The 25,906-nt window shown below is 46.1% G+C and overlaps 1 protein-coding gene across 1 annotated transcript in view; it reads right to left on the bottom strand.

The window, feature by feature from the left end:
* Positions 1-25,575, bottom strand: part of Nipsnap2 (nipsnap homolog 2) — a 30,684-nt gene extending 5,109 nt beyond the window's left edge. Inside the window, exons 1-8 of the mRNA XM_052755541.1 lie at positions 25,427-25,575; positions 13,880-14,019; positions 13,740-13,785; positions 9,109-9,203; positions 8,302-8,372; positions 7,298-7,438; positions 5,797-5,828; positions 226-320 (exon numbers count right to left, since the gene is read on the bottom strand). Of these exons, the coding sequence (XP_052611501.1) occupies positions 226-320; positions 5,797-5,828; positions 7,298-7,438; positions 8,302-8,372; positions 9,109-9,203; positions 13,740-13,785; positions 13,880-14,019; positions 25,427-25,503 (697 nt within the window). The 5' untranslated portion in view covers positions 25,504-25,575. The remainder of the gene's footprint in view (positions 1-225; positions 321-5,796; positions 5,829-7,297; positions 7,439-8,301; positions 8,373-9,108; positions 9,204-13,739; positions 13,786-13,879; positions 14,020-25,426) is intronic.
* Positions 25,576-25,906: the final 331 nt, after the last annotated feature.

Raw genomic sequence — 25,906 nt, 5'->3', positions numbered from 1 at the left:
TGAGGCCGACTTGCTGCCAGTTTATAAGCCAGCGATCCACTGGCCTCTGCCGATGGTCTTTTTTTTTTGTTCTAGAAAGCCCAGCATTTACCATCCACCTGTGACCTTTGCGTCTGCTATAGGGTTTAAGGTTACCGAGTCTAGATTTACCCCGCTGTGTGTCACAACTTTGTTAGTAATGAATTCAATCCCGGTAAGTCACAAAAGAAGGAAAAATACACATACCCCAAAGATGATGCACCATATATAGCTGCCCAATTTGAGAGAAGAATCCCCCAACTGCCTCATTACTGTCCTGTCTAAAGCGAATGGCTCGGGCCCTGTGAGAGAAAAGCAGTGTTCCGATGGTTAGGGAGAGTCAGCCGGCGCTCGGGGATGCTGATGCACACCTGTGACCCCAGCACTCGGAAGGCAAAGACCGAGGGAGACCAGCCTGGGCTGCACAGCGAGTCCAGGCCAGCCCATGCTATGGAACGAGACCCTTTCCCATCGAAGCAAAGACTCAGACTGTATTTCCTCCACTCGGAGCCAGCGGGTGGGAATGAAGACTGTTTTCTTCGAACACGTATCAAATCATTAAATACAATCAAGTTTTTATTTTATTTATTTTTGGGGGAAGTTAGGATCTCATTCTGTACCCCAGGTTAAGCTTAGAATTTACTATGTAGGCCAGATGACCCCAGATGCGTGATTTTCTTGCCTCAGCCTCCTAATTATTTTTGTGAGAAGTAGATAATATTTAATTATGACTTTTCAGAATAAAAACAGCAAATAAAGATATATGGTGGCACTTCTGCTTATTACTAAATTTAAATTTATACTTCTGATTCTTGATATAAACTGGAAGGGGAGGAGAGCTGTTAACTTAAAAGGAACCGCTTCATGGCTGTGAACTTTGCAATCTACAGTAACTTTCCTCACAAGATATGCCCACCGGTACAATGGCAGCACTAACGTTATTGGGGAAGCCAACTATTTTTTGGTTATATTTAAGGCCTATTCCATGAGGTGGAATCCATATCTGATACCATTAATGAGGCCAAGATCTGAGAATACATTATAGGCCCTAGGGGACAACCTGCTACTATTATTCTGTTAAATGGATAGAGTAATAAAATGTAATTCCCAGACCCATAGATCAGTAGTACATTGCTCAATCCTCATTGGAGCTTTCCTTGTAGATGGCAGTTAACACAGAGACCCACAACTGGTCCACATGCAGAGAATAAGGGGCTTTGGAGTGTTCAGTCCTATAAACACACAAAAACTCAGGGATCTATGCGGAAGATGGGCAGGAAGACTGTGAAAGCCAGAGGTGGCGGTCATATGTGTGGAGGGTGTGCATACACATGTGCTATTGATACACACAGCATGGAGTCATGATTGAAGTGGTTTAAAATGGGCATCTGGTTCTGGAGAGAGCTCAGTGTTGAGAGTATTTGCTGGTCTTCTAGAGGACCCAGGTTCAATTCCCCAGACAGCTCGTGACCACCTACAGCCACAACTTCCAGGACTCTGATCACTGCTGATCTCCATAGAAGCATGCATGTGTGTGTGTATACACACATACACATTTAAAATCGATAAAAACAGGCCTGGCAGTGGTGGCACACACCTTTGATCCCAGCATTTGAGAGACAGAGGCAGGTGGATCTCTGTGAGTTCGAGGCCAGCCTGGTCTACAAATCGAGTTCCAGGACTGCCAGAGCTGTTACACAGAGAAACCCTGTCTCAAAAAACAAAAACAAAACAAAAACAAAAACAAAAACCTTAAACATCTTCTTCTACCAGGGACTCTGTTTTCACATTCAGTGAGAGCACCTGAAATCTTGAAAATGTTTAAAAATGAATTTTTCTCAAAATTAATTTTCTATCATTCCCAATAAAAATGAAGGCAGGGCTTCAAATGATGTAGGGCTCCCATCTCACCAGGAGAGCAAAGCTGGGGTGTATCAAGGGTGTCTTTACCATGGACTACCCAGGTAATCAGTGTTACTACTTCCCAAGCTCTGGCCTGGTCTCAGGCACATGAAGGGTTTAGCGTTGATGAAATTTGGGGAGAGAGATTCACCCTCATTTATTTAAATAACCAGAACCTGAAAAATAAGCTATGAACATCTACAGTGAGAAAAAATAACCCTTATGGGACCGATGCTTTACATTTTTCTTTGAGATAGGGCCTACTATGTTAGCCCAGGCTAGCCTTGAAATCATGATCTTGCCTCAGCTTGCCAAATGCTAGGACCACAGGTGTGCACTTCTGTGCCCAGTAAGGAGCAAGATTCTCCAGCTGGCCTGACCAATGTGTTCTCTTACTGAAGGGAAACTTCACAGACTCAATTCTAACACCTTAACAGGGCTCAGAAACAGGGGAGCAACCTGTCCGGTTAGTGATGAGGCCAGCTTGCTGAAGACCACTTTGTACACCTCCACTCTCATTCATGTACATGGAGTACCCAAAGTGTGACCCCACCAAGGCCTCTAGGTTCCTCTGTTGTGAATCCACCATGGGTTACCCACAAATTATACAGATATGGTCATAAAAATTACAAATGTGATCAATTATCTTGAATTAAGGAAATCAACTGAACTGTGCGCTGTAACTGCTCAGGAGGAAGAAAAGAGGTTTTCATTGACAGTGATAAAATAATCTGGATTATTAGTTTCATTCTGAAGTTTTCTAATTCAGTTATGGAAGGCAAAGGAAATATACTTGCCGTAGCCTGGTAATAATCAGAAATGTGTGCTGCGGAGGAGACCACCATCTTAATAGTTACCTACGTGCCAAAATACAAATCAAATGCTGAACTGGCTATAGAAAAGGTTGAAAAGAGCTGAGTAACCTCAACATATCCTGTGGATTCACTGTGAAAAAATATTCATTAGTAACATCTTAGTTGTATGAACATCTAAACTGCTATAAGCTAACACAAACAGCTCAGAAACATGAACAAAAACCCCTTGACAAAAATGGTACCTATCATAGCACATAATCAAATATGTTTTTTTTTTAATTTGTTTGAGGCAGGGTCTCAGTAGCCCAGGCTGGTTTCAAACTTGCTATGTAGCTGGGGATAGCCTTGATCTCCTGATCCTCCTGCCTCTACCTCCCCAGTGCTGGGAGCACAGTGTGTTCTACCACACCTAGCTAGATTGAACTTTTGTACTGAACCTAAGAACTTTTGCTAGTTCAGACTAACAAAGATTTTCCCTGGGCTTTTTTCATGCTTCAGTTCTTACATTTAAAGAAATGTTTATTTTTATTTTATGTTTATGAGTGTCTGTCTACCTGCATGTATGTATGTGCACTGTGTGTATACAGCACCCTTGGAGGCCAGTAGACGGCATCAGCGTCCCCTGAAATTGGAGTTACAAATGGTTATGAACTTCCATGGTGGTTAAAAACCCAACCTGATGCTGGGTTGGTTGTGCATGCCTTCAATCCCAGGATTCAGAAGGCAGAGGCAGGCGGATCTTTTGAGTTCAAGGTCAGCCTGGTCTACAAAGTGAGTTCCAGGACAGCCAGGGCTACACAGAGAAACCCTGTCTCAGAAAAAAACAAAACCAAAAAAACTCAACCCTACTCTACAAGAGCAGCAAATAATGCTCTTAACTGCTGAGCCATCTCTCCAGGCCCTTGAGTTGGTTCATATTTTTATACAATGTAAGCCAGGAGTGTAAACTCTTTTTTCATATACCCAATTTTCCTGACACTCTTTGATTAAATAATTATCTTCCCTCACTGTAGGAAGATTTACTTTGGCATATTTGTCAAAAAGAACCTGCTCATAAATGCCATCAAATGTTAATTTCTAGCCCTTCAGTTCTGTACCACTGGTCTATACGCTTATCCATGTGCCAAGACCATACTTTTTTTTTGTTTGTTTGTTCTGTTTTTTCAAGACAGGGTTTCTCTGTGTAGCTTTGGAGCCTGTCCTGGAACTCACTCTGTAGACCAGGCTCATCTAGAACTCACAGAGATCCGCCTGCCTCTGCCTCCTGAGTGTTGGGATCAAAGGCATGTGCCACCACCGCTCGGCAAGACTATACTTTTTAAAGACAACATCTTCCATTGTATCTCAGGCTGGCATCTAACCTGCGGCAATCTTCCTGCTTCGACCTCCTTGAGTAGGATTACAGGCATAAGCCACACAACGTAAGGCTTAAGGTACAGGTTTTTGAAGAGAATTGTCAATCTTCCTACTTGGTCTGTTTTAGTTTGCACTGGTACTTTGCTACTCAAACTACAGAAAGAAAAAGAGCTGCATCATCAACCCCAGCTGTTCTGTTAGTAAACAAACCCCAGATTCCTGAGGAGATACCCCTCAAGAAGTGTACAGAATAGTGTCACACAGTACTGGGACTTGGTTTGCAAGCCCCTTTGAAAGGATGTATGCTGAAAGGGTTATGGATTAAACAGCATGTGCTCTTGGTAATTCCTAAGAGTCTTAACTGGAAGAGTTAGACCTAAACATGACTGGCCATGTGTTAGTGATTTATTTTTGTGTATGTGTTTTTGTTTGTTGTTTGTTTTGTTTTTTGAGACAGGGTCTTCCTATGTCTTGTGACTGTCCCACGTTAGCCTACTAAGTGGTGGGATTATATGTGATATTTGACTTGTGTTAATATTATGGAAGCAGGGCTGAAGAGTTGGCTTATTGGTTAAGAACACTGTCTGCTCTTCTAGAGGATCCAAGTTCAATTCCCAGCACCAACATGGCAGCTCATAAGTGCCTGTAACTCCAGTTTTAGGGGATCCAACACCTTCACACAGACATATATGCAGGCATAACATGAATGAACATGAAATAAAAATAGAAATTACTTTAAAAAATTATTATGGAAGCTTAGAAATAAGTATAGAATGGGGGATCCGCTATATTGTTCTGTCTAGTTTTGTACATGTTTGAATTTTTTCATAAAAACATAAAACAAAGCCATCTAAACCAGGGGCCAGCAAGATGACTCAGGGTTTGTTAAAGGCTCTTGCAGCCAAACCTGACGACCTGCGTTTCATCCTTGGGATTCATACGGCAGAAGGAAAGAGGCAACTCCAGGAGGCTGTCCTCTGGCTTCCGCAGGCACCATGCCCTACCAATAACAAACCAAAACGTAGTAAAAAGACAATTACAGAAGACAGATCGGGCAGAGGTTGGAGAGACAGCTCTGTAGTTAAGAGCACCTGCCGGTCTTCCAGAGGACCAAGTTTGGTTCCCAACACTCACAATGGTGGGTAACAAACACCTGTAACTCCAGTTCCAGAGGCTCCAACACTCTCTTGTGGACTCTGTGGGTACTGCATGCATGCAGTGCACAGACGTACATGCAGACAAGATGCCCAGACACACAAAAGAAAAATAAATCTTAAAACCGCCTCCCCTCAAGAAAAAAAAAAAAAAAAAAGGATGGTGGTGTGTGTCTGCACGTCCAGTTTCTTTGGAGGTGGAGGAAGGAGGCGCATTAGAGCCCAGGCATTCAAGACTATCCTGGCAACGTAGTGAGAGACTCTGTGAAAAATGCAGCACTAAGTCAAGGCATTTAAGTTGTTTTTTTTTAACTTAAGGATTTACAGTATGAGCCAGATGTGGTGACACACACACCTGGAAGTCCAGGAACCTGGGAGGCGGAGGCACAAGGATCAGGAGTTCAAGGCCTGTCTTGGTTACATAGTGCATCTGAAGGTAGGCTGGGTTATGAGATTATGAGATTGTCTCAAAAAGGCAAAACAAAAATCATTCATGACATGGCTTAAAATAATTCATGGGATTGACAAACTCAACATAATAACGTACTTACCAGTAATTGCCCCATTCGATCATTGTCCCTGGCTGAAAGGGAATTTAGAGTTTGGTTAGTGGTATGAAAACATAAAGAATAGGAACAAACCTGTGATCATTTGCAGTGTTCCTCTGCCATCACTGTAGCAGTTTACGGGGTCCTATGAGAAAACAACCCACACATACTCTAAGAGTAAGTCACCCACGGATGGTGATGAAACCATTGTCGGGTCATCCTCTGATGCACTGATCATTAGATCACAGAGATGGACACCTTGTAATGCTGCCGCCACTGGAGTCTGGCAAGGGCGAAGGATGTGTATACAAAGAAGATGGTTCACGGATGTAATTAACCATGTTTTCTATTGTATGTACAATCAATAAAAATGGGGCTATATCTAGGTCATTCTTTTTAGTACACAGGAGGGACACGTTTAGAAAGTTGGAAAAAAAAAAGCATTCCCACTTTTTATTCAGTTCTTTTTTGTTGGTTTTTTTTTTTTGAGATAAGATTTCTCTATGTAGCCATGGCTATCCTAGAACTTGCTATATAGATCAGGGTGGCTTTGAACTCAGAGACTTGCCTGCCTTGGCCTCCCAAGTGCTGGAATTAAAGGCAATCGCCACCAGGCCTGGCTCACTCTCCTTCTCACACAGACAGCGCTGTAGAATTTGTGCAACACTCAGTGTTTATTAGGCACTCTTGGTTCAGCAAGTGTAGTTGCTGTACATTGTGCCTGGTTCTGCACTCAAGGTGTTTCCTCAAACAAAATGTTATTGGGGGGCTAGGGATGTAACGTAGTTCAGTTGATAGAGTGTTTACTGGCTTGCACAGAGCTCGGTTTTTTTTGGGGTTTTTTTTTTTTTTTTTTTTTTTTTTTTGAGACAGGGTTTTCTTGTGTAGTTTTAGTGCCTGTCCTGGATCTCACTCTGTAGACCAGGCTGGTCTCAACTCAGAGATCCGCCTGGCCCTGGGATTAAAGACGTGCGCCACCGCCGCCCGGCTCACAATTCTTAATTTTTTAAATTTATTTTTATGTATATGGTGGTGCACACCTGTGATCCCAGTGCTCGGGAGGTAGAAGCAGGGGGGCCAAGAGTTCAGGGCTAACCCTGGCTACATACTAAGTTTGAAGCCACCCTCAAAAAAATTACTTGGAAAAACATCAAGTAACAAACACTATATATAATGCCATAAATACAAAAGAACTTAGCAAGAGAAAAAGGATGAGAGAGAGAGAGAGAAAAGTAAAACAAAAAAGACTAGATTGGGAGAAAACAAGTCTAATCAAAATATAAGGCGGATGTGGTGCTGGATGTCTGCAATCCCAGCACTCAGGAGACTATGGCAGGAGCTCAAGTTCAAGGCCAGCCTGGGCTAAACAGCCAAGGCCAGACCCTGTTTCCAATCACTGCCACCACCCTTGAAAAATACATGTAAGACACTAAACACACGTAACAAAGCGCTCACTTCTGTTTTACTGTCTGTGTCAGGGACACCGCCTGCGTTCCCTACTTACTCGGAGCTGGTAGGACCTGAGTTCGTATATATTGGGTCCTGATCTCGGCACTGGCTCATTCCAGAAACTGAACTCCAACAGCAGCTGATTCTTCCTGGAGAGAAGCATGTCACTTCTGGCTTTACGGAAATTTACAAATTCCTTTGGGTGAAAAAAAAACATGCTCGTGAAATCTTCGGATACTTACATATATAAATATACTTTAGTAACAACTAAATTCCACAGGATATGGTTATAAGTAAGACCATCTTATTTTTTATCTATTGCACTGAAATAATGAATACAGCATTCCTTTCCACTTCCTAATGTATCCAGATTTTTTTTCAAGGATTTATTTTATTTCATGTGTATGAATGTTAGTTTGCATGAATATATGCACACTATGCATATCCCTGGCACCCATGGAGGTCAGAAGAGGGCATCAGACCCCCTAGAACTGTGGGTGTTGGAATCAAACCTCAGTCTTCCACAAGAGCAACAAGCCCTCTAAACTACTGAGCTGGGGGTTTGATCCACAGCAGCACATACCCCAGGGACAGTGGCACAGACCTATGATCCTGGAGTTTGGGAAGGCAGGAGAATCAGGAACTTAAGGCCATCCCTGGGTACATAAGGAGTTTGAGGTTGGCCTGAGCTATATGAGACCGTCTCCAACAAACAAACAAAAACTGAAAAATTGAAAACAATGTATGAGGCTGACAGTTTCTAATTGTAATCTAGGGCTGTGTCTACCATGCAGCTTGGCCAGTATTAGGGTCTTGTCTCATCAATTTCAATGTTCATGGAGGAATTGTGATTTTGATAGTATTAAATCTAGTAATTTCATGCTTACATACAATTTTAAGAGCTGATATGATTAAATTTCTACTATGAAAACTAAATGGTTTACTAACAAAAGCTGATAACTGTGTCTTCATGAAGTTCTGTGTGAATACACCCTGTATCATTAGACTACACAAGCATATCTATTATCTATAAATAAATTTTTTCCCCAAAATTGTTACCTGGTTTTCTTTGAGTTTATTCATGACCTCCGTGAGGGCTGGATAGCCTCCTTCATACCTCCAGAGGTGGACTGAAATGCATTTTAAAGGACAGCACACATTTAGTCTCAAGGCACTCTTACCTAGACAATATAGATGCCTGTCACGTGAATACAGTATAGCACTGTAGTGTGCCTTGTACCCACCATGTGAACACAGTACAATATTGTAGTGTGCCTCATATCCGACACATGAACACAGTACAACATGGTACTGTATCTTATATCCAACACATGAACACAGTACAACATTGTAGTGTACCTTGTATCCACCTGGTGAACATAGTACAAGGTGCATCTTACATCCACCACATGAACACAGTAAAACATTGTAATGTACCTTGTAGTTACCATATGAACATGTTACAACACTGTAGTGTACCTTGTATCTACCACATGAACATGGTACAACATTGTAGTGTGCCTCATATCCACTACATGAATACAGTACAACATTGTAGTGTGCCTTGTATTTACCATATGCACATGGTACAACATTGTAGTGTGCCTTGTATCTACTATATGAACATGGTACAACATTGTAGTATGCCTTGTATCTGCCATTGACTTATATTACAAAGTTTCCATAACAGATTTGAACATTAAAAAAAAAAGTAACTTTTACAGTGAGTTACTGAAGAAACCACTTGATCCATGAAACCAGATGGGGCTTGAAAAGGACTGTAAAAACAAGCATTACATTGCAAAATAATTTGAATGACTGCAAAGTAGCACAAAGATACTTATCCCAAAGACTTCTGCTTCTTACCGGCTTGATCCTGCTCGCCATACCACGTGTTCCATGTTCCTACCAAGGTACAAGGGTACTGCTTGCCTTCATGAATCTTTGGTAACACTTCTTGACTTAAAGAGAAAAAACAGCAGAGCTGATTAAACAGGGGAGAGATTTCCCCGTAGACAGCACAGGAGCATCAATTGGATGCAACCACTTACCATGTGTTCTAGCAACTGACCCCACAGCGTTATGTGTTTTATTTTATTTCAGATTTATTTATTTATTTATTTATTTTTAAAGATTTATTTATTTATTATGTATACAGAAGAGAGTGCCAGATCTCATTACAGATGTTTGTGAGCCACCATGTGGTTGCTGGGAATTGAACTCAGGACCTCTGGAAGAGTAGTCGGTGCTCTTAACCTCTGAGCCATCTCTCCAGCCCCAGATTTATTTATTTTATGGGTATGAGTGTTTTGTCTGCATGTATGTCTGTGTACCATGTGTGTGCCTGATGCCCACAGAGGCCAGAAGAGAGCATCGGATCCCCTGGAACTAGAGTTACAGATGGTTGTAAGCCACCGTGTGGGTGCTGGGAGTCAAACCTGAGTCTTCTGCTAGAGTAACCAGTCCTCTAAACCACTGAGCTATCTCTCCAGCCCCCTATGGCCTATTTGTAAGATGATGTCCGGAACTGAAGTGTTAGCCAAATTCTGTTGTCTGTCAGCACCCATTTATCAACAGCTTAGGCTTTAACTCCAGGGTATTTACAAGCAACTCCTGGAATGTGATAAAGGTGTTTACAAAGGACCAAAGGTCCCAGAGTCCAGGAGCTATGGCTTCTACTATTTGCTATTTTAGGAGAAAGAAGAAAAAAGGCTATTTAGGGATGTGATGTTTATGAAAGTTAAGTTCTGCTGGTTCCCATAAAGAAAGAAAGATAAGAATTAGATACAAGATCATGGAAGAAATCAGAAAGTGGGGGGAAGCATTCAAGACAGGGACGAAGGATGGGCAGCTAGCTCAGCAGAGCAAGGCAGTGGGAGCAGGACTTCGGGAAGAAAGACAACAACCAAACACAGTGGGATGAAGCAAGCCTGCCTCTGTAGTCCCCAAGGCCACCAGCGTGGTATAACAATGTGGAAGAATCAAAATCAAGTATACACTCGAAGCAACAATTGGTTCCATTCAATTCAGCCAGCTATAGGGATCTCAGAAGCATCACAATGAACACGCCAGCCAATCCAGGACCGCCAAGAGCAGGATGGGTGCCTGAGCCCCCACAAGTCAAGGCCATGTGTGACTTTTCACGGGTGTTCTATCCAAGCTTAACTCCACGGAAACCTTCCTATGGTATACACAGGGTCTCATATAGCTGATAAGGACCTTACACTTGGGACTGATTTTTTTCTAGGTACCAGCATTATAGGCATATGTCACCATGCCTGGCTATACAGAAAATTAATATTCGACCTTGTCTCAAAAAACTGAAAGAAAAAAGAAACGTTACTGGTTCCATCTATCTGCTGACAACAGACCATAATAGTAGGCCGGAGACAAATACTACGTGTTGTTTTAGTGGTTTTTTTGTTTTTTGTTTTGAGACAGGGTTTCTCTGTGTGGCTTTGGCTGTCCTAGAACTCGCTCTGTAGACCAGGATAGCCTTAAACTCACAGAGATCAGCCTGCCTCTGCCTCCCGAGTGCTGGGATCAAAGGCATGCGCCACCACTGCCTAGTTGGTTTTTTTGTTTGTTTGTTTTTGTTTGCTTTTTTGTTTTTGAACACAGGATTTTGCTGGGTAGCCCTGGCCAGCCTGGAACTTGCTCTGTAAATTATACAGGCTTCAAACTTGCATCGATCTCCTGCCTCTGCCCCTTACCCTCCAGTGGGCCTATGTCCGATTAGAGTTACATACATCTAAATTTTGTTGTTGCTTTTGAGACAAGGTCTTGTTACTACATATTCCTGGCTGGCCTTGAACTCACAATCCTGCCTCAGATTCTGGAAGTCTGGAATCATAGGTGTGCACGGCCAAGGATAGCCCATGCCTGCCTCTTGAGAGGTGACATTTACTTTTTTGTGTACGTTGATTTTCTTAAATAATGCAGATCTGGGGTGGGGGTGGGGAGGTAAGTTCAAGATGAGTTTCCTTCTGTGCCCTGATGTGAGCAGGAAGTAAATGAACTGTGCAGTGGAGCTACTGCAGAGGAGTGACAGTATGGACAACCAGGGTGGGGTCTAGAAAGGTCTGGGGGAGGGGTGGGGAAGGGAATTACATTGGGCCCTAGGCTTCTCATCCGCACAGACCAACATATGGAATCAGTCAGTTCTTCATGCAGGGGCCCCAGACTTGCTCTTACAAGCCCAGGCCTTATCTAAGCGGAGGCTAGGAGACAGGTGGTACTTGTACTGAGAACTGGGTGGGTTGGGTGGAGTCTCTTGACAGGGGCCCCTAAGGGCCAGGCAGCAGTTAGGTTATGGGATCAGGTGCTGCAGGAAGTTTTAAAGAAAAGGAAAACAGACAAACAAACAAAAAAAAAAAATAAACCATGATGAGGGAAGAAAACAGAACTCAGGCAGATCAACCGGACAGACTCTGGGGTAACGGGTTGCTAAGGGACATGTCGCTCCAGTCAGGAGGGCAGCCAGAGGAGAAGGTAACTTGGGGACGGGGCTCGGTAGGCCAAGAGGAAGAGGGAGGAGGAAAGTACAGGGAGGTCAACGACAAGGCAGGTGAAGAACGCCAGCCCTCAGTGACTGATCTCCCAGAATCCAGGAAAGAGTTAAACAGAACATGGCAGGGACAGAAGGAGAGCGGGTGATTTGGGGTGTTGAGTTTGAAGTGAGTGTAAGCTGTCCAAACACATACAAGACATACAGCCAGGAATCTAACACAGGCTAGAAAGATGACCCAGGGAAGCATAAGCACAGAGAAAATTATCATTTTGTGAGGGAAAAACCAAGAGATAAACATCTTTGGTTTGGGTTATATTTATTACTTAAAGGTTTATTATTATTATTATTATTGTTATTATTATTATTATTTTGAGACAGGGTTTTTCTACGTATCCCTGGATATCCTGGTACTCTCTTTGTAGACCAAACTTGCCTCAAACTAAAGTGACTGGCCTGTCTCTGTCTCCCAAGTGCTGGGACTAAAGCCATGTGCCACCACTCGTGGCCAATATTTATTTTATTTTTATTTTTTTTTTATTTTTTTATTTTTTTGGTTTTTCGAGACAGGGTTTCTCTGTGTAGCTTTGCGCCTTTCCTGGAACTCGCTTTGGAGACCAGGCTGGCCTCGAACTCACAGAGATCCGCCTGGCTCTGCCTCCCGAGTGCTGGGATTAAAGGCGTGCGCCACCACCGCCCGGCTCAATATTTATTTTTATTTTATGTGTATAGGTAGTTTTGCGTGTATGGTTTGTGTACCATGTGCATGCAGTAACTGTGGAGGTCAGAAGAGGGCGCTATATCCCTTGGAACTGGTGGTGGTTTAAATGAGAATGGACCCCAGAGGCTCATATATTTGAATGCTTGGTCCCCAGCTGGTGAAACTTTGAGAAGGATTAGGAGGTGTGGCCTTGTTGGAGGAGGTGTGTCATGGGGTGAGGGGTAGACTTTGAGGTCCATGCCATTCCCAGTTAGCTCTCTTTGCCTCATGTTTGTGGATCAGGATGTAAGCTAAGGGCCACTGCTCTACCAGCTACCTCCTGCCTGCCTGCCTGCCTGCCTGCCTGCCTGCCTGCCATGCTCCCAAACATGATGGCCACAGACTCATCCTCTGAAATGGTAAGCTCCCAATAAAATGTTTCTTCTGTGCGTTGCCTTGGTCACGGCATCACAGCACAGCAACAGAAGAGTAAGTTATTAGTCATCATGGGAGTGCTGGGAACTGAACCCAGGTCCCTCTGCAAAGAGCAACAGGTGCTCTTAACCACTGAACCATCCTTCCGGATCCTTTATTTTTAATATATTCGGGGGGGGGGGGGGGCGGATAGCCAGATAGGGTGTCTCTATATAGCACTAGTTGGCCTGGAACTCACTACTGTAGACCAACCTGGCCTTGAATTCAGAGATCTGCCTCCCTTGGCCTCCCGAGTGCTGGCATTAAAGGCATGCACCACCACAGCTAGCTAATTTTTCAAAGTTTTAGGAAGAGTTTCACATTGCAGCCCAAGCTGCCCTCCAGCCTGGAACTCACTACATAATCAAGAATGACTCTGAACTCTTAATCTTTGTGTCTTCACCTTCCAAGCGCTGGCATGACAGACTCAGTCACCAAGCCCACCCCAGTTCCTCACACGGGACTTCTTAGGGAAAAACAATGGAGATCGTATTTGGAACTGCTAACACTCCAAGTTGTCCAGAGAGGGGAGTTTTTTACCCACAGGCAGCCAGGAGGGCCTGAACAGACCCAAGGCCAGAGTCACAGATGGATAAGAGGGTCTTCCTGGGTTCTGACGAGGGAGCTGTGTGAGTGCTTAAGACCAAGACGCCACTGACAGCCCCTCCTGGAACTCAGGCCAACCTCTGAACATTCAGCTTTAGGGAGATCAAAGATCTCTCCTCTGCTATGGAGTGTTAGCCGAGCCAACACATATGAAAATCATTACATGCAACCCCCACCCACCCCGGGGAAATGACAGCTTGAGATACACACCAAATTTTGTTGTATGCGTCTAGGCATTCCGGCTTAACGTTGTGAACTGAAACAAAAAGAAAATGCAAGGATGAACTTCTGAACAGATGGACAGAGGGACGGACAGAGTGGCGCACAAGGACAGCCGAGCCCCTACTCACACTGTAACTTGTACAGACTGCTCGTCTCCTTCTTGGCCAGGAGGTTGGAGTGTGCGTCTTTTCTCGGATCTACCTTTCTGACAAATAAGGACTTGAGCCAGCTGTCTTCCCGAGCTCTGGGACTTGAGGATGTCACTGTCCTAGGGAAGAGTGAAAACAGCCTTCTGAATCTACTCACAAGTGTGAAGACCTTAGCGTTCTTAAGTTCTGTCACCACTTCCGGAAGCACGCCGTTTCCCATACTCCCCACCCCCCAGGGTGGGGGAGGCAAGATGTGCAAGGATAAATATATGGAACCTATTATTAGAAAAATAACTGAAAAATGAAACTCACTTTATACATAATTAAAAACAGATTAGAAAATAGTTCTGGGGTCTCTGGCTCAGCAGGTAAATGTGCCAGCCACAGGTCTGGCCTGGTGACCTGAGTTCAGTCCTACCAAGTGGCAGCAGAGAACCAACTCCTGAGGGTTGTCCTCTGTCTGACTTCCACACATGCGCACAAAAGAAATAAAGTAGTTCTGAAGCTGGGCATGGTGCAGCACACCTGTAATCACAGCACCTTGGAGGTAGAGGCAGGGGGATCAGGAGTGTGAGGCTAGCCTTGGTGTCTATCAAGTTCAAGGCTGGATTTGGGCTACAAGATCTCAAGCTGGGCGGGAGCGGCACACACCTTTAATCCCAGCACCAGGGAGGCAGAGGCAGGCAGATCTCTGTGAGTTGGAGGCCAGCCTGGGCTACAGAATGAGTTCCAGAACAGGCTCCAAAGCTACACAGAGAAACCCTGTCTTGAAAAACTAAGAAAAAGAGGCCACATTTCAAAAACCAAAACAAATTTAAGTTTTAAAGTGTGGCAACTGATCGAGGTGGTGGTGGCACACACCTTTAGTCACAGTGCTTGGGGGGCAGTGGTACTCAGGAGGCAGAGGCAGGCATATGTTTGTGAGTTTGAGGCCAGCCTGGTCTACAGAGTGAGGACAGTCAGAACTCTACAGAGAAATCCTGACTTGAAAAACAGAGAGAGCGAGAGCAAGAGAACCAGACAGCTAGAGGATGGAATGGGGGGAGGGGAGGGGAAGGAGAGGGGAGGGGAGGGGAGAAGGGTGGGTAATGGATGTCACTCAAGTCCTTGTAGAGGACTTTACTAACTGAGCTAACTCCACAGACAATTACATGTATACATACACATACACACATATACACACACACACACACACACACACACACACACACACACACACACACATATATAAAATTTTTATAATTTGAAAGCAAGATTCTCCCACCCTTCCATTTTCACGTATGCCTGTGGTGTGCACCTGGAGCTGAGGCTCATGTGAGAATTGTTCCTGACTGCTCTTCCCCGCCCCCTCCCCACTTTTGTTCTGAGACAGGGTTTCTCTGTGTCGTTTTGGAGCCTGTCCTGGATCTCGCTCTGTAGACCAGGCTGGCCTCGAACTCAGAGATCTGCCTGGCTCTGCCTCCGAGTGCCGGGATGAAAGGCATGCGCCACGCCGCCACGCCCCCACGCCCCCATAGGCAGGGTCTCTCAGGCAAACCTAGAGCTCGCCATACGACTAGCCTACCTAGCCAGCTTGCTTTGAGGACCCAGACTCAGCCTACTGAGCCATGGATTACAGGTGGGGAGCCCCCAGTCCCCCGCTTTGTAAAAGGGTGACCCGAGGCTTTCAATTACATTCTTTGTGCCGCTTGCGCGAGCGCTTTAGCCACAGATCCAGTTCCCCATAATTTATTCAACTTTGAGACTGGGTATCATTCTGCAGCCCAGGCTAACTGGAAACTCAGGGCAATCCTCCTGTCTCCTCCTGTGTGAGCGAGGGCAGCTGTGCAGAGTTTAGAAGGACAAATCTGGGAGTCAATTCTCTCCGTTCACTGTGGTTCAAGACACTCAGGGCAGGTGAGAGCAAGGTTTTGTTTTTTTTTTTTTTTTCCATCTTCCTGTCCATTTCTTTCTTTCAAGGGGCTCAGATAAGCCAGGTTGGCCTTTAACTTGTTGTATTTTCAATTTTTAAAAATTGATTATACTGTGTGTCTGTGAGGGTAGATGTGTGTGTGCCACAGTAAGCATTAGGAGGTCAGAGCGACAGGGGTCATTCCTCTCCTGTCTGATACACTGCATCCTCCCGGCTAACTGGTCCCCAAGCTTCTCCTGTCTCCACCTCCCACCTCAATACAGGTGCGCTGGATTACAGATGTGTAACACTGCAGCTGCCCGCCTTTTTTTTTGTAAAGATTTATTATTAATCTATATGGTGTTCTGCCTGCATGTATGCCTGCGGACCAGAAGAGGACACCAGATCTCATTATGGATGGTTGTGAGCCACCATGTGGTTGCTGGGAATTAAACTCAGGACCTCTGGAAGAGCAGTCAGTGCCCTTAACCACTGAGCCATCTCTCCAGCCCGCAGCTGGCTTTTTAAGGTGAGTTTTGGGGACTGAACTCAGGTCATCAGGACTGTGTAGCAAGCGCTTCTACCCTCTGAGCCATTTTGCTGGCCCCCATTTTTGTAGATTTTTAAGTGAAAAAATGTACATGCTTCTAGGTCACACACTTAAAGTTCTAAGCATAGCATCTGGTAAACAGAAAGGGCTTAACAAATTGCTTCTGGGGTGTGGAGAGACAGCTCCACAGTTTAGAGTACGTATGTACTGCTGCTCTTGCAGAGGACCCAAGTTCAATTCCCAGCATCCACATTAGGCAGCTCTCAACCTCCTGTAACTCCAGCTCCAGGGGATCCCATAGCTCTGACCCCTGTAGGCACTGCACTCACATGTACACACCCACACAGAGACACATTAGTAAAAATGGGTCCAACAATAAATCTTAACAGTCTCAACCCTCCAAAGGCTAAGGCAGGGAGATGGTGAGCTTGAGGCCAGCCTGGGCTACGTAGAGATTCTTTTTCTTCAATATTATACAGTGTTTGTTTCTGTCATCAATCCATTCTTTGAATATTTAAAAAAAACTTATTTTGAAGACTCTGTAAATGAATCATAGCACATTTTATTTCAATAAAAAATGCAACACAATAATTTATTTTTTTCCCCTTCCCTTCCCCCAATAATTTATTTTTAAAAAAGCAAGTCTCGTTATGCATCTTTGGCTGACCTGGACCTCCTTATATATCCAGGCTGGCTTCAAATTTGTGGCAATCCCCCTGCTTCTGTCTTCTGAATACAGCTGTGTACCCCTATGCCCAGCTTGGCTTTCGTTGTTGTTATATGGGATGGGACAGGGTCTCTCTATGTTGCTCTGGGTGCAGCCTGGAACTTGCTGTGCAGACCAGGCTGCCCTCAAACTCTCCAGACATCCACCTGCCTCTGCCTCTTGAGGGCTAGGATTAAAGGTGTGTGCCACCATGTCTGGCTTTGTTTAAATGTTTTAAATATATATTAAAATTTCTTTTTAGGAGTTGCACAAGAGATGGCTCAGCAGGAAAGAGCACTGGCTGCCCTTCCAGAGGACTAGCACCCAATTTCTAGCACCCACAGGCCAGCTCACAGCTGTCGTAACTCCTCTCCTGACGCTTTCCTTCTTTGGGCCTTCATGGGCACCAGGCATGCACGTGGTACACAGACACGCAGGCAAAGCAACCTTTTTTTTTTTTTTTTTGAGGCAGGGTTTCTCTGTGTAGCTTTGGTGCCTGTCCTGGAACTCACTCTGTAGCCCAGGCTGGCCTCGAACTCAGAGATCCGCCTGCCTCTGCCTCCCAAGTGCTGGGATTAAAGACATGCGCCAACACCGCCCGGCTGCAAAGCAACCTTAACATAAAATTTCTGAAATATTTTTTTTCTAAGCCTTAACTTGTGGTTCATTTGGTTATAGACAAGGCTCAGGGACCCGTATGACGTCATCTGAATACTGGTTCCTCCCATTCTTCAGAGACCAACAGACTATTCAGACCCAAAGGCAGCCAGAATCAGGAAGATGGCTCATTGGTCGGTGTCCTGAAGCTACTCTTGCCTGATGAATTACCTGTCACAGTGGATATCTGCCTCACGGAAAGCAGTACAGGGACAGACACAGCCACATCAGCCAAGGGGGGGGCGGGGGTGGGGCGAGAAATTCTATGTGCTTTAGTTGATTGTCGTAATCAAATCTTGACTGCATCCTGCCTACGCTTGCACCAGGTAATGCTGATGGATTTTTGAAGAGAAAAACTGCACTTTTTTTTTTTTAATTCTTTCTTAAGGACCGCTTCCCTCTCCTCCTTTGGAAGGTTTGCAGTATTCCGCTTCCACCTCCTTCTTCTGGCCCTTCTGTCTGCTCTGAATGAGCTGTTTCACCAGTGTCCCCTAAATCTTTCTGCTTTTAGTCTCTTCCCGAGCCCCCTGCCTCACACTCATCTTTATGTCGGACACTCGATGAAAGCACTCTTGGGTGGGACCTCTGGCACCCACAGCTGGCTTACTGACCATCCGTTCCTCCTCCCGGATTCCTCTGTGAACTGTACATCGAGCACAGAAGCCATGATTCGTACCTAAGCTACTGCTGAAGTCCAGACAGGCCGGCTCAGTACCAGCGAGCTTTTTTTCACAATCTTTACTTATCTTTTAAGAAACCAGCTTGCCCAGCTGGGCGGTGGTGGTGCACACCTTTAATCTCAGCACTTTGGGAGGCAGAGGCAGGCGGATCTCTGTGAGTTCGAGGCCAGCCTGGTCTACAAAGTGAGTTCCAGGAAAGGCGCAAAACTACAGAGAAACCCTGTCTCAAAAAAAAAAAAAAAAACCAACAAAAAAAAAAAAAAAAAAGAAAAGGTGACATGAAGTGAGGAGGAGGTCGTGACAGCAGGGCCTGGGGAGAGTGGGAAGGGTGGACATGATCCAAACACACTCTATACAGTGGGAGAGTCCCAGCAACCACATGGCAGCTCACAACTGTCTGTAACTCTAGTTCCAGGGAACCCAGCACCATCTCCTGACCTCCAAGGGCACCAGGCACACACATGGTACACAGACATACACGTAGACAAAACATCCATATACATAAAAATAAATTTAAAAAAATTAAAATTGTGGGGTTTTTTTGTTTAAATAAGTTGTAACAGATTAGTATTAAAAATTATGACCTATTAAGAAAAGAGTATCTTATCTAGTTCCTAGTTGAGGCTGAGCCAGGAAAACTGTCTCAAGTTTAAAACCTGCCTGGTCTACACAGTGAGGTCCACACCAAACTAGCCTACTAGTAGACTCTTGTCTCACCACCACACCACCACACCACCACCACAAGAACAATGAAAATGTTAAAAAAAATATATTGCACTAGGAATTTCACGTAAGACCAAAGCAATTACTATGAATTTATTTTCTTCCCCATCATCAATATTTATTTGGCACTTAGGAATGTATTTGGTTTTCTATTCTTAGATCGTGTCTCACGTAGCCCAGATTGACCCCAAATTCACTACTGATCTTTCTGTCTCTGCCTCCTAAGTGCTTAGATTACAGGCATGTGCCACCATGTCCAACTCTAATTGTTTTTAATGTGTCCTTCAGAAACGCACACAAGTCTGAATTATATACACATACACATGACTATTTAATTTTTATTGCATCTAATACTTTATATATGTGAATCTAATAAGGAATTATTTGCAGGCTAAATATGGAGTGGAAAAACCCAGTGACACATTTTTCTTTTTCCTGAGGGCTCAAGGGTATTGAAAGCTAATAAACACACATTTCTTTCCACGGACTGGTTGATGTCATTCATTGCCGATGGCATCTCATTAGAGCGTCAAAACAACTAGCAAGGTTATGTCTTACAAAAGACTGGCTCAGTGAGACAAAATAATGAGCTAAGGACAAACGACAGACATTCGTTTTCACTAATCGGGGACATCTCCCAGATAGATGTCTCTGCAGCTGACCTTCGGTGTGAGCCTGGCTTTGAGTATCCAACTCTGAAATCTTTTTTTGGGTGTCAGGTATCAGCTGACTAAAGCTGATATGATAATGCTTAGTCCTGGACACAGGATGCGTGATACATGGTCCAGGCTCTCTCACTGTGTAAGCCAAATCCGGAGAGAGCTATGCCAAGAGCTGCCAGAGTGGTAAGATCCAGGCAAGGCCTGGGGTCTTACTGACAACCACAGACAGACAGACAGACAGGCACAGGCACAGGCACACGCACACGCACACGCACACGCACACGCACACACACACACACACACACACACGTTGGAGGGTCATGCCCCCCCTCCCCTGCTTCCTATCAAACACTACAAATAAACTTTGTGCACTAGGTTCTGTTGCTACCAAGTTCAACCAGACGCCCATCCATTCTCCTGGGGAAAACAGCCAGAATGAGCACAACAGATACCAGAGCGGCCACACAGTGCCAGAGCTCAAGGGAATGAATCATCAGCTTGGAATCAGAGGCAGCGCGAAGGGGACTCCAGTAGAGCTACTGCAGCTCTGCCCTGGAGGCCAAGCAGGACAGATGGACAAGGCAGGTGATAATCCCAGTCAGAGGGAACTACATGTACAAGGACACAGTGTCATGGAAATGGACGGCAGACTTCTGGGACAGCAAAGAGCTCCGTAAGGCACGAGAGCAGAGTGGGGGAAGAAAGAGCGGCTATAACAGAGATCAACTCGGGCAGGGTGGCTAGGTTTCTGCGAATTACACCTGGACATGTGTATGCTAGCAGGTTTTCAAAACAAGCATGAAAAGCAGCCTGGAAGCACCGAGTCAGCGGCTGAGGGCAGGGGGTGCCGTGCCCAGCAGAACCTTTTTCGGAAGGAAGCATTCACTCAGTGGGTGGGACAAGGGACAGCCCGCTGCTTAGGCAGTGGATGGAGAGATGAAGGGAAAGAAGGTTTTCAAAAGAAACCTCTGAGGTCCTGGGTTCCATCCCCAGCACTAGAGAGAAAAAACAAAAACCTGCTGGTGTGAATCTTAGCACTTGGGAGGGGCAGAGTCAGGGATCGGTAGATCTCTGGGTTTGGGGCTGGTCTGATCCATGTATCAAGATCCTGGCCTGCCAGGGCTATGCTGTGAAACCCTGCCTCAAAACAAAATAAAAATAAAAACAAAAAAAAACAACAACAAAACAAAACCAAACCTCCCCACAAAAACAAACCCAAAAGGCCCTGAGGTGGAAAGGGTCCTACCAGGTGAGAGGACAGTACTAGCGTTTAGTCAGAGCAAATGAAGAAAGGAAGTACACTTAACGTTCAGGCCAGGGCAGCAGCACCATGGGCCTTACTCACTGACCCTCAAGTATTCGCTCACTGCGCATGTGTTAGGGGTCGGGCCAGTGTGGAAGAATGCACCCACACTGAAGAACAAACCTAGGCCCCACGACCTCCCAGAGCTGAGTCTGCAGTCAGAGCAGGGAAACATGATCACCATCAGTGTGACATGAACTCTGGGACAGAGGCACGGGGGTGGGGTGGGGTGTGTGCGTGTGCGTGTGCGTGTGCGTGTGTGTGTGTGTGTGTGTGTGTGTGTGTGTGTGTGTGTGTGTGGTGGGGTGGGGTGGGGGATGTCTCAGTTGGCCTGGAGATGAGGCACCTGAAGAAGTACCTGGCGAGCTAAAGCTGCAGAGGAGGAGATGACATTTGCTAGGTGGATAGCGATGGGCGAAAGCACATTCTAAGAGCTGGTAATGGCCAAGGCCAAGAGAAAATATTGCAGTGAGGAAGGCCAGGCAGGGGCAAAGGAGAAGGCAGATCTATTGCAAGAAGTCTCATATTAAAGCAATACTCCCCTAAACCTAACTCCCGCTCTGCTACGGAGACCCCACTCCCCAGTTTTTTTCACTTAGAAAAACTTCAAACACAGATAAGTTGAACTAAGAGAACTTATGCACTCCATGTGGATCAAAAAAATTAACGTGGTTATCTTTTAAAGTGTTTTCTTTTTAACTTGTATAGATTTGAAAATTGTATAGACATAATACAAGCTTAATACTTCAGCATAGGCCAGGCATGGAGGCGCACACCTTTAATCCCAGCACTCGGGAAGTAGAGCCAGGCGGATCTCTGTGAGTTCGAGGCCAGCCTGGGCTACAGAGTGAGTTCCAGGAAAGGCGCCAAAGCTACACAGAGAAACCCTGTCTCGAAAAACCAAAAACCAAAACCAAAACCAAAAAAGCCAAAACAAACAAACAAAAAACGAAACATAAAATCTACACCCATTTTCTATTAAATGTTTCCACTGTCTTTCAAACGGCTTTTATTACTTTTCTTAGGAGGGGTGTTGGAGAAGGATGGGGGGGCTGGGCAGGAGGGGGTGAGACAGGGTCTCATCATGTCATCCAGCCTCCAACTCCGAAATCCTCTTACTTCACTTTCTCAAGTACTACTGGCTGTAGCCAGGTGTTTTTTTTTTTTTTTTTTTTTTTTTTAAGATTTATTTTTATTTTTAACTGTGTGTATATGTATGGGAGAGGGGGGCATGGGCATGAGAGTGCAGGTTCTCAGAGGGGTCAGGGTCCCCCGAAGCTAGAGTTACAGGTGCTTATGAGTGGCTTGGTGTGGGTGACAGGATCTGAACTCAGGTCCTCTGCAATAGTACACGCTCTTAACCACGGAGTCATCTCTCCGGTCACGATAGCCTGCGTAACAGGTGTTTTACAATGGGAAAAAATGTCCTCTTAGAATTTATCCGTCCCCTTCAATGACGGGATCAAGTTCACATTCTTCATAGGACAAGTGTTGCTGCTGGTTAAGGGTAACGGGAAGGGAGCCGGTGGAGCCTAGACATTTGGAAGCAGAAACGACAGCTCTGACAGCCAATGAGAAGGCTGGGAGGGAGGGAGCATAGGCTTGGGGAAGGCCTGGTTTCTGGCCTGGACAATTGCATTACTGGGAGGAACATGAATTAAATCCTGGTATCTTAAATCCTTGCCAGAGCTTCCGGGCATTAGCGCAATTGTTCTAGTAAACATCCTAATACAAACCATAGCTAAATACGATGAACTAGAGAGTACATAAGTCCGGGATTCCCACAAAGACCCGATTCCTTTCTGAGACTCATGTTGCAAGGTCACCCCAATACTCCTGTAGGCAATACTCTGTTTTTTTTTTTTTTTTTTTCTTTCAAATGTCATCTTACTTAACCTTTTAGCCAGTAGGAGACACAGCTGAGCAGTCCAATAAATATTCTCCCTCTAACAGCTGTCACACGAGGATGGCGCTGGCTGCTCTTTCCCTGCCTTCCTTACCGGCTCAATCTCCTCTACCCAATCAGTCTGTAAATGTGGGCACACACTAGGGCTTGCCTCTCAGCTTCTTCACTAGCCAGAGTCTTTTTTAAACACTTCCAATCATCACCGTGGCTTCAAAACAAAACAACGAGGCGTTGGAGAGATGGCCCAGCAGTTAAGAGCACCTGCTGTTCTCCCAGAGGTCCTGAGTTCAATTCCTAGCAACCACATGGTGGCTCACAACCGTTAAAGAGCCCACGCCTTTAATTCCAGCACTCGGGAGGCAGAGCCAGGCCAATCTCTGTGAGTTCGAGACCAGCCTGGGCTAGAAAGAACCCAGGTCTCTATCAACATTCCTATATGCTGACAATTTTTACCAGCTGCTTGGAGCCCAGACACTTGGTTTCTCCATTTGAACAGTCTGCACCTCAAACTTCACAAGGTTCTAAACTGCCCTGGACCCTGGGTCCTTCCTCCTTCTCTAAATTGCTCCCAGAAAGGACTGGCAGAAAGGGAGAGGGGAGGGTGAATGTGTCTCTAAGGAAGCACAGGGCATTTGGCTCCAGCAGGAAGTAGGGGTTCCTGGTAGGCCCAAATCTCGAATTTACCAGCTTTACAACTTTGTTAGGTCTTCAGTGAACGCCTTGGGTTTCAGCTGAATGCTTTGGGTTTCAGCTGCCTGAAACCTGTTTTCCAAGGAACAAAATACACACTTTAGAGGCTCGGATTGCTTGTTTAGTAGCCACAGGTGTCGAAGTTGTTTGCCCATTCTACTTGGAAACATGTTCCACATGACTTAAACAATTTGCATCTACAAGCTGCATCTGTCCTAGAAAAGGCACCGGGCCTGACACACTGAATTCACACTTTCCCTAGTCTCTGTGAGGCTCCATCTTCTGAAATGCACACCCCATACTTAAGACTGCTACTAAATTAGACAAGCCATATTATATAACGCTCACACAGGGCTGGGGAGACTCGGCTCAGTGGTTAAGACCATTTGTTCCTTTCCCAGAGGGCCAGAGTTCCATTCCCAGCACCCCTGTGGTGGCTCACAACCCACCTCTGTAACTCTAGTTACAGAGGATTGGATGCTTTCTTCTGACCCCTGTAGGCACCAGACATGCGCATTGTGCACATACACATATGCAGGTAAAAATACAACACATACATACACACACACACACACACACACTCACACACAAAATCTTAAAAAAGAAAAAAGTTTTAGGGCTGGTGAGATGGCTTAAAGGGTAAAGACACTAGCTACTAAATCTGGGGAACTAAATTCAATTTCCCAGACCCACATGGTGGAAGAAAACCAATTACACACTCGTGTGGGCAAGCGCGCACTAGATAAATCTACTAATTTTTTAAAAGGCAACATTTCAATTAGCGAAGGCTGGGCTTGGTAGTGCACACCTGCAATTGGAGTACCGGTTTGCAGAAAGTTCAGGCCGGCCAGAGATACATGTATCAAGACCTTGTCTCAAAAAGTAACCAGACATGGCTCAGCAGTTAAGAGCACTTGCTGCTCTTGTAGAGGACCCAGATTGAATTCCCAGCCCCCACATGGCGGGCTCACAAACCCTCTCTAACTCCACAGTTCCGGGGAATCCCAACCTTCTTCTGGCTACCACTGGCACCAGGCACATACGTGGTTCACATACATGCAGCCAAACGCTTCACACACATGAAATCAAAATAAATCCGTTTAAAAAAATAAAATAATAATCATACAAGGGAAGGAAGGGAAAACAAATCTGTCGGTAAATTAGGATGGCCTTTGGCTGTTTTGTTCAAATGTCAAGGTGACAGATTCAGACAACTGCACACGGAATCCACTGAGCGTTAGGCAAAGAAGAAAAAAAAAAAAGTTTGAACGTGAACTCCGCCATCTACGCCCGCTGGCCACTGTCGATGACTTTTCCGATCCACTCCACTTTCCAATTTAAGTCCAGAGACTTGCTCCCGAGTCGGGGGGGACCTGGGTGCAGAGCTTCCCCGGGAGGGTTTAAGGGGGATGGGATGGGGTGGAGGGGACCTGCCACCATCTCACTTTCTGCACAACCAAGGGGGCGACTGCGGAGGGAGAGCGCAGTGCACGGAGGCTGCGGGCAGACGTGGCCCGCGAGCCCGAGCCCGAGCCCGAGCCCGAGCCCGGGGCGGCGCCCGCAGGGACCGTGACCTTGAACCCCACGGGGGGGTGGGGGGGACCCCCCGGGAAGGCGCTGCAGCCACGCCAGCCCTCCGGCCGCCCCCCCCCTCCCCCTCCCCCGGTGTCCCCACAGTCCGCCCCGGGGACCCTGCACCCTTCGCCCCATAGCGGGCCCCTCCCCGGCCGGGCCCCGGAAAGGGCGGCGCTGGCTCACCGGAGCCCGGGCAGGAAGCTGCCGGGGGCGGCTGGCCGCAGCAGGCCTCCTCGCGCGAGCAGCACTCGTGCCGCCATCTTGCTCCGGAGCCTGAAGCTCCCGACCGCCCGGGTGCCGCTGACGGCGCCGCCGCCGCCGCCGCGACCCCTCCCCCCCGGCCGGGCCGCTCCGGCTAGGGCGGGGCAGGGGCGCTAGGCCGCTGTAGTGGAGGGGCGCGGCCGCCAGGGGGAGCAGCGTACGGCTGCGGCGGCGCGCCGTGCCGCCACCAGGGGGCGCGCCAGCCAGCCACTGAAGACAGCCACAGGGGAGCTCGGGGCCCAGAAATGGACATGCGAAAGGAACCTGGTCAGCGTTGGGATGGACACGGGGAGGTCCACAAAATAGGAGTAGGTTTGTGGAGAGGAGAATCCGGAGAGTATGGGAGGGACCCACTCTTTACAAATTACTTTCGAAGTTTTTTTTATCATGTAAATGTCATTT

The sequence above is a fragment of the Peromyscus californicus genome, unplaced genomic scaffold (genome assembly GCF_007827085.1).
Source record: "Peromyscus californicus insignis strain IS unplaced genomic scaffold, ASM782708v3 Scaffold_2__1_contigs__length_46816999, whole genome shotgun sequence".
NCBI classification, from domain to species: Eukaryota; Metazoa; Chordata; class Mammalia; order Rodentia; family Cricetidae; genus Peromyscus; species Peromyscus californicus.
Note: the sequence above shows the minus strand (reverse complement) of the source record. Positions and strands in the feature narration are given on the sequence as shown.